Source organism: Rhinolophus hipposideros (genome assembly GCF_964194185.1).
Source record: "Rhinolophus hipposideros genome assembly, chromosome: 21".
Classification (NCBI taxonomy): domain Eukaryota; kingdom Metazoa; phylum Chordata; class Mammalia; order Chiroptera; family Rhinolophidae; genus Rhinolophus; species Rhinolophus hipposideros.
Genome location: NC_138067.1, coordinates 36,383,277 through 36,396,544, shown reverse-complemented (window position 1 = coordinate 36,396,544; position 13,268 = coordinate 36,383,277). Strand labels below are relative to the sequence as shown.

The window sequence follows — 13,268 nt, the reverse complement described above, 5'->3', positions numbered from 1 at the left end:
ATGTAGGGGCCGGCCCGGTAGCTCAGGCGGTTAGAGCTCCATGCTCCTAACTCCGAAGGCTGCCGGTTCGATTCCCACATGGGCCAGTGGGCTCTCAACCACAAGGTTGTGAATTCAATTCCTCGAGTCCCGCAAAGAATGGTGGGCAGCATCCCCTGCAACTAAGATTGAACATGGCACCTTGAGCTGAGCTGCCACTGAGCTCCGGGATGGCTCAGTTGGTTGGAGTGCATCCTCTCAACCACAAGGTTGCCGGTTCCACTCCCACAAGGGATGGTGGGCTCCGCCCCCTGCAACTAGAAAACGGCAACTGGACATGGAGCTGAGCTGCGCCCTCCACAACTAAGACTGAAAGGACAACAACTTGACTTGGAAAAAAGTCCTGGAAGTACACACTGTTCCCCAATAAAGTCCTTTTCCCCTTCCCCAATAAAATCTTTTTTAAAAACCCAGATTAATGTAACATCAAAACATACATACACAAACACAACACATTCACGACTGAGGATCTACACAACAGAAATGAAAGAATGATAAAGTACAAATGTTTATTGCATGATTGTTTCCCGTGAAAAAGTAGAAACAATTTGAATATCCACAGTAGTGAATGGCTCAAAATACTGACGTACATCCCATACTAGAAATATTCGGAAACTTTAAAAAGAATGAATTAAAACTATAAGGATTGACCTGGGAAAATGTCCATGATTATTTAAGTTAAAAAGGCAAATTGCCATGAAATTATGTCACTAGAGGGACTAAAACCTCTTCCATTCACATGCAACAAACCTTTGTATATGCACGTATGTTTGAGCATGAAGAATCAACACACACATACAGATTCTCTCAGGGATTTGTGGGAGAAGAAATTGTTTTCATTTTATTTTTGTCACACTTCACTGGTTTCAGTGAAAACATAATTTTATAAGATTTATTTCAAATAGTGGTTATTACAGTAACTCAGAAACAGCACTGAAACCAGAACAATTTTTACCTTTCAGTAACTTATGCATTTTCCCACTTTAATTTCAAGGATTACTGAAATAATCAATACTAATGAAACTCAGTATTTTACTAACTTCTTCATTAAAGAAAAAAAGTTGTATATCTCTACAAATAATTTCATGATGTTAGATTAGGATGGGGAGAGAGGAGAGGAAACCTGAATGGTATCTCACCAGTATGAAGTGTCCTATGCAATTTAAATTGGAAGCCATTATTAAAGGTCTTCCCACATTCATATGGTTTCTTTCCAAATGAACTTTCTGGTGGTGTGAGAAGCTTGAATGTTAGCTAAAGGTCTTCCCAAACTCATTACATTTGCAGGGCTTCTCATCAATAGATGTTGAATAAGGCGTGAATGAAGTCTAAATGCCTTCCTTCATGAGGTTTCTCACTAGATGAATTTTTGATGTCTTTTGAGGTGTGAACACTGTCTAAAAGTTTCCACATTCGTTACACTCAGGGTTTCTCACCAGTATGACTCCTTCAATGTAAGGTAAATTGTAAGCCATCACAAAAGGCTTTCCCACATTCATTACATTCATAAGGTTTTTTTGCCAGAATGAATTTTCTGAGAGAAGATTGAGTAATAGCTAAAGGACTTTCCACATTCACCAGTATAAATTCTCTGATAATATGGTAAGGTGTGACTGATGCTTAAAAGTCTTTCCACATTCTTTACCCCCATAGGGTTTCTCACCAGTATGGAGTTACAGATGTTCAGTAAGTTGAAGCTCCTTATAAAAGCCTTTCCACACTGCTTATATTCATAGGGTTTTTCACCAGTATGTAGTCTTTGGTGTTGAGTAAGTTGTGATTGCTGTCTCAAGGCCATCCCACATTCCTCACATTCAGTTTCTCACCTGTGTGAACTCTCTGATGTAGTATAAGTTCTGAGCCATAATTAAAGGCCTTCCCACAGTCTTTACATTCATAGCGTTTTTCACCATTATGAATTCTCAGATGTTAAGTTGTAAGCAATGAATAAAGCCCTTCCAACACTTCTTACATTCAGAAAGTTTTTCTTCAGAATGAGTTCTTCTGTGATGACTAAAAAATAAAAGATAACTTAAGTTTTTCCTACATTCTTTACATTCAAAGATTTCCTATTACAAAATTCCTGAATGAGTAAAGCATATTGGTTCAAAATGGGCTTGTGCTGATGGTTGATAATAAATGACTTGAAATAGCCCTCCTGTTGTTCCTGTTGTCTCTCAAACTGACTTTTGCATTCCAAAATAAATCTGAAAATGAATTTCTCAGGATTATGGCTTTTAAATTGTTCCATGATAGCCCATTGGGATGATTCTGTCTCATAAATGTCTCTTTTTGGAGATCACTTCTTGGGTTCATACCTGGACACCAAGCCTGAAAGATAAGAAACGCATTTTAACTGCTTTGTGTTACAAAAGAAATAAATTATCTATGTGGAAAAGAGAAAATAATTCACGTAAGATATGAAAGGCTTGGGCAGTTTTTAAATACTGTCATGCAATTGAATAAAAAAAAAAAGGATAAGGAGAACACAAAAATGAGAGCTCATGAGAGAAAGTGAGGGAATTAATTAACAAGTCAATTGTTCTGAAATTTTGATTTACCTCTGAATCACCATGGGAGTTTGTTGCAATTATGGGTGTTTAGGAAATATTCTGAAGCAGAACCTACAAGAGTCTGTATATTTAACACTCTCCACTGGCATGTGAATGCTAGTTGTCCCCAGATATCTATTATTACCCTTTTGTGTATTGGTGGAACCCATGGTTTTCAGTTGAGAACAAGGCTGCACAATATAAACCCAGGTTCCTTTGAATCAGAATATGCCATGTAACTGGATTCTGCCTAAAGAAATGCAGAAGTTTTATGTAGTACCTTCTGAGAACTTTCCTTAAGAGACAGCTTGCCCACACCCTATATCCCTTATTCTCCCACTTCCTCAGCAAAGCCGGCTGTAATGTAGATTTGGTGTCATGTCTGTGATGGTTTTGAAGAGATGAGCTGCCATTCCAGCCTGAACTTTAATGCAAGAGAAAATTAACCTTCTATATAGTTTAAACCAATATTATTTATGGGTCTCTGTCACATGCAGCCAAACCTGTATGCAAAGTAATACAGCTTCCCACTGAACTGAAATTTTAAAAATCCATCTCTTGACCATGAGAACTGATAAAAGTGAACTGGCATCTTAAGATGACTAACCACAAAGTTGGGAGGACTATGGGCAGAGCTGGACCCCTTGTTAACTCTCTAGTCCTGACTTCCTGTTGAAACTTTGTGGTAAGTTCTGGGGGAGGGATCCATTTATATAGAGGCCATTTGGGGAAGGAGATTCTCTCTTTTTACATAGTGTGCGGCCAGTTGGAGCCCGGCCAGAGGAGTGCATTCTCACACTGCTGCGGTGATTTTGTTTCTTTTTCTTTTCCGAACAAACTGCTCTTTTGGTGGATTGTCTGTAGAGTTATTTTAGCCAGTCAACAGAATATAAGGCCTCTGCTTACCTAGAAGACCTCATTTTGAGTCCACTGTTATATTCATTGTGCTACAATAAATTCCTTTCAACAACCAGGATATTCCAAAGCTTTTCAAAGGCTGTTTCAGAAGAAAAAGTTTGAAACTGACAGCTATGTAAACCACCCTAACACAACTTATTTTTCCCATTTTCCTAGTGATGGATATCTGGGTTGTTTCCAGCTGTTGGCTGTTATGATTAATACTGTTATGAACATTCTTGTACATTTCTTTTGGAGGAAACAGGACTCCTTTCTGCTAGGTGTATACACCTAGTAATGAAACTGCTGCATCAAAGTCTGTGCATTTATTCAGCCTTAGTTGACACTATCCAACAGTTTTCTAATTTATAATTCTATCAAAATGTAAAAGAGTTCTGGTTCCTCACATCCTTACCAATACTTATTATTGTCAATCTTCTGTTTAAGCATCCAGCAGATGTATTATGAGGAATTATGGTTTAATTTGCAATTTCCCTGATGACAAATGAGGTTGAGCACTTTTTCATATGTTTATTGGTCAACTGGACATCTTTTTAAAATTAACATGCCTATCCAGGTCTTTTGTCCATTTTTATTGATTTTTGTAGGTAAAATTCATATAAAATACACCATCTTAACAATTTTGAAGTGTACACTCCAGTGACTTCTAGTACATTCTCAATATTGTGCAACCATCAGATCACTATCTAATTCCAGAACATTTTCATCATGCCAGAAATAAACCCCATACCCTTGGTCATTTCCTATTCTCCTCTTCCCCCAGCCCCTCACAACGAATAATCAGCTTTATGTCTCTGAATTCGCCTATTCTAGACATTTCATAAAATAGAATCATAAATGTGACATTTTGTCAACAACATGGTTGTTTGTATGCAAAGTTTTCACTCAGTATAATGTTTTCAAGGTGCAAACATTATAGCATATATCGGCTCTTCATTCCTTTTTATAGGTGAGTAATATTCCATTGTACCTATATCACATTTTTGTTTATCAGGTGAAGGACATCTGGGTAGTTTGTGGGTTGTATTTTCCTTTCTGATTTGTAGGAATGCTTAATAGTCCTAAAATGTCCTGTATTAAATCAGGAGGAACTATCAAATATACCCCAATTAAAGGACATTCTATAAAACTGGCCACGACTCTTCAAAAATACTAGTGTCATGAAACACAAAGAAAGTTTAAAGAACTTTTCAGGTTAAAATAAAGAGAAATATAATATGAGATCCTGAGTCACGTAAGAAGGACAATATTGGGACAATTAATGAAAAATGAATATAGACAATATATGAGAAAACAATTTTGATCTATATAGAATTTCCTAAATTTATGAAATGTAAGAGAATAACATTGTTCTTCAGAAAATAAGCCTAACTTAACAGAAATGAGTAATAAGGAAAATATGGTGAAATATTAACAACTGCGAAATCTACATGAACAGCAGCATATGGGAGTTCTTTCACTATTCTTGCATCTCTTCTGTATGTTTAAAATTATTTTAAAATAAATTTTTATTGTATAAAAGAGAGAAAGAAGGTAGAAATAACCAATATTAGAAGTGGAAAGGGGGACATCATTACAGACAAAAATTCATCCCCTCCTAGAGTTACATTCTAGTGGGATAACATCTACTAAATGGTTACTAAATGTCTTAGTACGTCAGTGGCAAAAGTGCTGTAGAAAAATACAACAACAGGGAAAGAGATGCAAAATCCCAAACAATGGACGTAAGGCTACACAAGTTAATCAGAAAAGCCTCACTTTGTGACATTTAAGGGGGAAAAAAAAAACCCTGTAGGAGATAAAAGGGTCATGGCTATCTGGGGGGAAGAGCACTCCAGAAAGAAAATATAGAAATTCCCTAAAACGAAAGTTTCATTGGCTTATTAGAGGAACAGCAAGGAGACTACGATGGCTGAAATCAAGTAAGAGAAGATGGAGAGCTGGCGAGCAGAGGGAATCAATGAAAATCCAATCAGTTTCCTACAAGTTTATTTGAGGAACTTGAAAAACTGATTTAAACATAAATGGATGAACAAATGTTCAAGAACAGCCAAAACACTCCTGAAAAAGACAAAGTTAGAGCACTTCTACCCATGATGAAGACATCATAAAGACTTAGAAATTAAGGCATTGTGGTACTCACGTAGGATTTGACCCATGTAAAGACCAGAAACAGACCCACATAGGAAGTACTGTAGATCAGGGAGGAAATAATAAATTATTTAATGAATCATATTAGAACAACTAGCTATAGATATGAAAAAACAATTACCTTCGATACTTACCATATACCATAAAAATGTAAAAATAAACTCTAAATGGATTAAAGACTTAACAAGTTAAAGGGAAAACTACACAGTTTATGGAAAGAAATATAAAAATATGTATAAAAAACACCTTGAGGTACAATGGATTTCTTAAACAAGATGCAAAGGGCTAACTAGAAAAAAGATAAACAACCTAAAAGAAAACAGGCAAAAGATCTGAATAGGCATTTCACAGAAGAGGAAACACCAATGTTAAATAATCACATGCAAAGACGATCAAACTCATCAGGAATCACAGAAATTCAAATTAAGATATAATGAGATACCATTTCATACTCATTACGTTGGCTAAAATTAAAATGTCTAAAATTTCATATCTTGTTAAGATGTTGAACAATTAGAATTATTACACACTGCCAATGGTAACATAAATTAATACCAACTCTTAAGAAAGCAATTTTGTGTAACAAAGTTGAAGACGTATATGTTCTGTGAGTCGGAAATTCCAATTCTAGTAAATAGCCTGGAGAAAATCTCGTATTGTATACTTCAGGAGACATGTGTAAAAATATTCACAGCACCATTGTGTATACTAGCAAAAAAGTACAAACAACCCAAATTACAACAACCAGAAAATTGTGGAATAGAACATTATACAGCTGTGAAAATAAACTCAGGCATATGCATAAAACAATATGGGAAAATTATTAGAAACCAGGTGGTACGAAATAACCAGATCACAGAAGAGATACATAACCACTTTTTTAAATTTTATTTTATTTTATTGGGGAATATTGGGGAACAGTGTGTTTCTCCGGGGCCTGTCAGCTCCAAGTCGTTGTCCTTCAATCTAGTTGTGGAGGGCGCAGCTCACTGGCCCATGTGGGAATCGAAGCGGCAACCCTGTTGTTCAGAGCTCGCGCTCTAACCAACTGAGCCATCCGGCCGCACCCACCATTATTATTTTTATAAAACTTAAAAACAAGCAAAACACAACAATATAGTGTTTAAGGATATACACAAGTATAGCAAACTACTTTTAAAAACAGAGTAATCATAACAGAATTTAAGATAATGGTTACCTCTGGAGATGCGGCAGGAGGGTGGGAATAAGAAGAAGCACACAGGTAGCTTCCATGGCATCGGCAACATACCAGTTCTTAACTAATTCACCAGACAGATAGATTCCTCAGAGTAAAGGAAACATTTCATTCTCTCTGGAAAACATCATGACAGGACCCAGCAAGCTCAGTGGTACTCGCTATTGGGCTACGTGTGTTCCAAGCCGACCCCAACAGCGGGGTTGCATGCCTGCCAGAAGTCAGCTGCATTTGTTCCCCTCCATGTTTATACCAGTAGATGAAATGAGTGTGAAAACCAGCTGTTTCACTAAGCTAACTACTTTGGAAAGACCAGATAATGGCAATTACTTAAGAAAAAACAAAAATAAAAACTGCTACAAGAAAAAGAGTGGTGGTGAGGCAGGGACCATAAAAATGAAATATTCTGCACTCACATTGTCTTTATGATCTTCGTTTTCTTTAAAGAAATCAAAGCAAATATCACAGAAAATACATACTCTAAAGTTCATTTAAAAAGATGATTTAGAATCTCAAGCATAAAAATTGTGGAGACGTACTTTTCCTTGCTTCTCCCCATAAATACATCTAAAAATCCTGGAGATACCTATCAGACAACAATAAAAGAACTTCGAAAGCTGGAAGAAAGAAGGTAGGCTGGTTAGAATTACGGGCTTGAGAAACTACCACATGATGAGTTCCCTGGGTTTTCTTTTTATCTCCCATACACCCCCACAATGGGCACTAACGAGGCCTGCTATCTGGAACCACTAACAGGTGTACAAACATACACACACACACACACACACACACACACACACACACACACACACACACAAGATAAGTCTGCTCTCTCCATCCAAAGGAGCAGGAACAGGGAAGCCCAGAAGACCTAGTGGGATCCTGAGCACCTGCTCCACAACTTGGGCCCCAGCAGAAGTTTCATCAGCCAGCTGCAGTAGCAGCAAGAAGTCCCAGTGATAGATCTACCACTAGCAGCAAAAGGAGGAAGCCTCTTGCTATCCCAGTCCCCTCTTCACAAGGAGGGTACTGGCTGACAGATCAATCCACCTAGAAGGGCAGCATTAGCAAAGTCCTGCATCTCCCTGCCCTCCACCCAGTGTCATAAAAAAAAAAAGAAAGAAAAAGAACAAAAGCATCCCAGTGGGCCACATCCCACAGGTGGCCCAGCTACATTGGGGGTCCACAGAAGCTTTCTGTCCTTGCAGATACCACTATCAGGGATCAAGCAGGAGCTCCAGCAGTACCAGAGGTATGAAGTAGACAAAATAGCATTGCAAAGGCTCTGAAAACTAAGCTGCCATTGGCACTAGAGCCTACAAAAGTAGGCTAGATCTATACACTAAACCTAACAGGGTGACCACTTGCTAAAATAGACTTAAATAGAATCAAGACTCTCTTGACATAATAACTAAAATGTCCACAATACATCAGAAAATCACTTACCATACCCGAAGCCAGGAAACCAAAATCTGAAGAGGAAAAGACAGTCAACTGATACCAATAAGATGAATCAGATGTTGGAATTATCTAATGAGGATTTTTTTTTTTTAAGATTTTATTGGGGAAGGGGAACAGGACTTTATTGGGGAACGTGTGTACTTCCAGGACTTTTTCTAAGTCAAGTTGTTGTCCTTTCAATGCCAGCCGCGGAGGGCGCAGCCCAGCTCCAGGTCCAGCCACCGCTGCCAGCTGCAGGGGGCACAGCCCACCATCCCTTGCGGGAGTCGAGGAGCCGAACGGGCAACCTTGTGGTTGAGAGCCCACTGGCCCATGTGGGAATGGAACCGGCAGCCTTCGGAGTTAGGAGCACAGAGCTCCAACAGCCTGAGCCACCGGGCCGGCCCCTCTAATGAGGATTTTTAAAAGCTGGCAGTTTGAATAAACCTGCTTTTCTTTCCGCCAAAAACAAAACAAAACAAAAGACACTGACAATCAACTGGAAATTCTCTTGAAACAAATGAAAATATAGAATATCTAAAAAAATAGTAGTTATAAAAAAACAACAAAATGGAATGAAAAACATAGTAACCATATAAAAGACACACTGCATGGTCTTAAGAGCACAGTGGGGATAACAGAGGCTTGAGTCAGTGAATTTAAAGACAGAATTTACTAATCTGAACACAGATAAACAGACTTAAAAAAAAAGAACAGAGCCCCAATCCCTTTGGGACAGTAACAAAAGATCCAACATTCATATCATCCAAGTCCCAGAAGTACAGGAGAAAGACTGGGAGTGAAAAATTATTCAAAGAAATAATGGTTGAAAACTTCCCAAATTTCATACAAGACACAAATCTAAAGATTCAAGAAACTGAACAAATTCCCAATAAGAAAAATTCAAAGAAAACCAACACACATTTCTGAAAACTAAACAAACAAAAAATCTTTAAAAAGTAGTCAGAAATACATATTATTTAAGTTGATTTAAAAAAAAAAACTAATTCAAAAGACTGTGGATTTCTTATCTGAAACCAAGAAGACCAAAAGCAAGTGGCACAATATTTTTCAAGCGCTGAAAGGAAAGAATTGTCAACCTAATGTTCTAAGTCCATTGCAAGTATCCTAAAGAAGTAAAGAAGAAATACGGGTATTCTCAGACAAAAGAAAACAAAGAGAATTTGTTGCTGCAGACATGCCCTTAAAGAGTGGCTAAAAGAATTGGTGTCAGAGTGAGGGAAACTCTTGTGGACTGCTGCCTCTAACTTTCTCATGAGACAATAATGGAATCAAACTATAAATCACTAAAAGAAAGCCAACAGAAAAATCTCCAAACACTTCTAAATAATCCATGGGTGAAAGAGAAAGTCTCAAAGAAAAAAAAATTTTAAGGATTACAAAGACCTAAATATATCCATATACAAGGTCAGATAATTAAGTTCACAAACTCATATAAAACTCATCCTAGAAAACGTGCTACATACCTCATTGCTGAATATCACTACAGTCACCTTCGAGGTACTCCCCTTGGGAAGCTATGCAATGTGGCCAGTACCTAGTCCACCCTTCATGCAATTTTGGAACTCTTTCTGGAATGGCCATCAGAGCTGTCATCATATTAACCTTGATGTCCTGAATGTCATCAAAATGTCTTCCTTTCAATATTTCCATTATCTTCAGGTAAAGAAAGAAGTCATTGGGGGCCAGATCAGGTGAGTAGGGAGGGTGTTCCAATACAGTTACTTGTTTACGGCTAAAAACTCCCTCACAGACAGTGCTGTTTGAGCTGGTGCATTGTCATGATGCAAGAGCCATGTATTGTTGGCGAAACGTTCAGGTCATCTAACTTTTTCACGTAGCTTTTTCAGCACTTCCAAATAGTAAACTTGGTCAACTGTTTGTCCAGTTGGTACAAATTCATAATGAATAATCCCTCTGATATTAAAAAAGGTTAACAACATCATTGCAACAAATTCGTGAACTTAATTGTCCTACCTCGTATATGCTGTATACAAGACAGCCATTTCAGATCCAAGACACACACAGACTGAAAGTAAAGGGATGGAAAAAGATATTTCATGCAAATAAAAATGAAAAAAAAAAGCTGGGGTAGCAATACTTACATCAGACAAAATAGACTTTAAAACAAAAGCTATCATAAGTGACAAAGGACATTTCATAATGATAAAGGGATCAATCCAGCAAGAGGTTATGACCCCTGTAAACATGTATGCACCTAACATAGGCGTACCTAAATATATAAAACAAATATTGACAGACATAAAGGGAGCGATCGACAGTAATACCAGTAATACCATCATAGTAGGGAATTTTAACACCCCAGTAATACCAGTAATACCATCATAGTAGGGGACTTTAATACCCCATTTACACAATGGACAGATCTTCTAGACATAAAATCAAGAAGGAAACAGCAGCTTTAAATGACACACTAGACCAGAGGAAGCTGATATTTTTAGAGCATCAAAACAGTAGAATATATATTCTTTTCAAGTGTACATGGGACCAGCTTTATTTACAATAGCCTAGAGACAGAGGCAATCTAAGTGCCCACTGATACACGATTGCATAAAGATGTGGTACATATACACATGGAATATTACTTGGCCATATAAAAAAATGAAATCTTACCATTTGCAACAGCATGGATGGACCTAGAGGGTATTATGCTAAGTGAAGTAAGTTAGACAAAGACAAAATACCATACAATTTCATATATAGGAATCTACAGAACAAAATAAATGAAAAAACAAAACAGAAACAAACTCATGGATACAGATAACAAACTGATGGTTGCCAAATGGGAGAGGATGATGGCCGCTGCGTGAAAAAGGTGAAGGGATTAAGAAGTACAAATGGGTAGTTGCAAAATAGTCACAGTGATGTAAAGTACAGCATAGGGAAAATAGTCAGTAATATGGTAATAACTATATATGGTGCCAGGTGGGTAGTAGAATCAATGGGAGGATCACATCATAAATTATGTCTAACCACTATGCTGTATATCTGAAACTAATATAAAATAATACTGAATGTCAACTGTAATTGAAAAATAAATACAAGGAAAAAAGTAAAGGAAGCTGAGAAAGTAATCTGAAAGACTGGGATGATGACACTTTAAAAATAACACAGCAGAGATGCCAATTTCCACCTCTAGGAATCTTAAACCAATCTTTCAGAAAGTTAACTACCCTGGGCCAGCCCGATGGATCAGGCGGTTAGAGCTCCGTGCTCCTAACTCCGAAGGCTGCCGGTTTGATTCCAACATGGGCCAGTGGGCTCTCAACCACAAGGGTGCCAGGTCAATTCCTCGAGTCCCACAAGGGATGGTGGGCTCCGCCCCCTGCAACTCAGAATGAACACGGCACCTTGAGCTGAGCTGTCGCTGAGCTCACGGATGGCTCAGTTGGTTGGAGCGCAGGCTCTCAACCACAAGGTTGCCGGTTTCGACTCCCGCAAGGGATGGTGAGGGATGGTGGGCTGTGCCCCCTGCAACTAGAAACGGCAACTGGACCTGGAGCTGAGCTGCGCCCTCCACAACTAAGACTGAAAGGACAACAACTTGAAGCTGAACGACACCCTCCACAACTAAGATTGAAAGGACAACAACTTGACTTGGAAAAAAGTCCTGGAAGTACACACTGTTCCCCAATAAAGTCCTGTTCCCCTACCCCAATAAAATCTTAAAAAAAAAAAAGAGAAAAAAAGAAAGTTAACTACCCTAATGAGTCACATTCTCCAATGAGTCACAGTGAAGAAAGTAAGAATGCAGAAGATTTGGAATTGGAATAGAGAAAAGAGCTTATAATCAGGGAGACCCAATAGATTAAATAAATACATACATCTATAGGCCCTATATCACCCCCCTTGAACAAATTCCTCTGAGTGGGGTGAGTCATCTATATATACTCCACTCAGCACAAGTCAATGCCACACTCTGGAGTCTACAATACCAGTAAAATGACAGGAACTCATGTCCTGTAAGGTCCTGGAAGGAAGTGTAAAGTTGGTGAAGACACTGGAACTGGACAGCAAGGAGAAAGAGTTTCTCAGGAAAGTTATTGGTTAAATAAATTACAAAATGCGTCTTTTGGAGCAAAATTAATATAATATAATATAATATAATATAATATATAATTATATCATATATAATTATTATAGAATTATATATATTATATAATGTTATATAATAATATAACTATATATTATATATTATATTATACCCAGTCTTATAGTAAAATAAGACCAGGTCTTATATTAATTTTTGCTCCAAAAGATGCATTAGAGCTGATTGTCCTGCTAGGTCTTATTTTCGGGGAAACACAGTAGCAGCCACCTGGTGGCTTGGTGGAGGCTACATGTTCCAAGATGGTTTCACTAAAATATCTGGCAGTTGTTAGTGACTGTCACATGGGCCTGTGTCTCCAAGTAGTCTTTGGTCTTCAAGCAAGCTTGTCAGGCTTCAGTATGTGGTGGTCTCAGGGCAGGAAGAAGGAAAGAGCGAAAGCTGCAAGATCTCCTAAGGCTTTGCCTCGGAAGTCTCACAAAGGCACTTCCACCACATTCTATAGTCAAAGTAACATCATGAGGTCCGGCCTAATTGTGACCTATTTCAGGAGAAGGAAAGCAAATGCTCCTTTTCTGAAAAACAAAAGAACAACCACAATGACAAAGTCCCTGACTTTGAGCTTGGTTTTCAGATGTGCTCAGTAAAGATTTCCTTTCCTCAGGGCCCTTCTCTCAGAGAACTGCACTGCAGGGGAAGTGGGAGGGAGAGGAATAAGGACTCATGAGACACCATCAGACCCTTCTTGGAGCACAGACTGACTAAACTGGAAGAAATTCTTCAATACCACACAAGCTCCCTCATCTACCACACACATACTCACCTGGAAGTAAAAGGGCGTTGGAAGCACTGCTAACCCTTC

General features: G+C 38.2%; 1 protein-coding gene across 2 annotated transcripts in view; it reads right to left on the bottom strand.

Moving 5' to 3' along the window:
* Positions 1 to 525: 525 nt before the first annotated feature.
* The window catches only part of LOC308490643 (zinc finger protein 850-like), a 67,267-nt gene continuing 54,524 nt past the window's right edge, over positions 526 to 13,268 (bottom strand). The window contains exon 6 of one of the 2 annotated variants that reach the window (XM_081033186.1): positions 526 to 2,370. In XM_081033186.1, coding sequence (XP_080889312.1) covers positions 2,146 to 2,370 — 225 coding nt within the window. In that variant the 3' untranslated portion in view covers positions 526 to 2,145. The remainder of the gene's footprint in view (positions 2,371 to 13,268) is intronic. The other variant, XM_081033185.1, reaches the window with a different exon arrangement.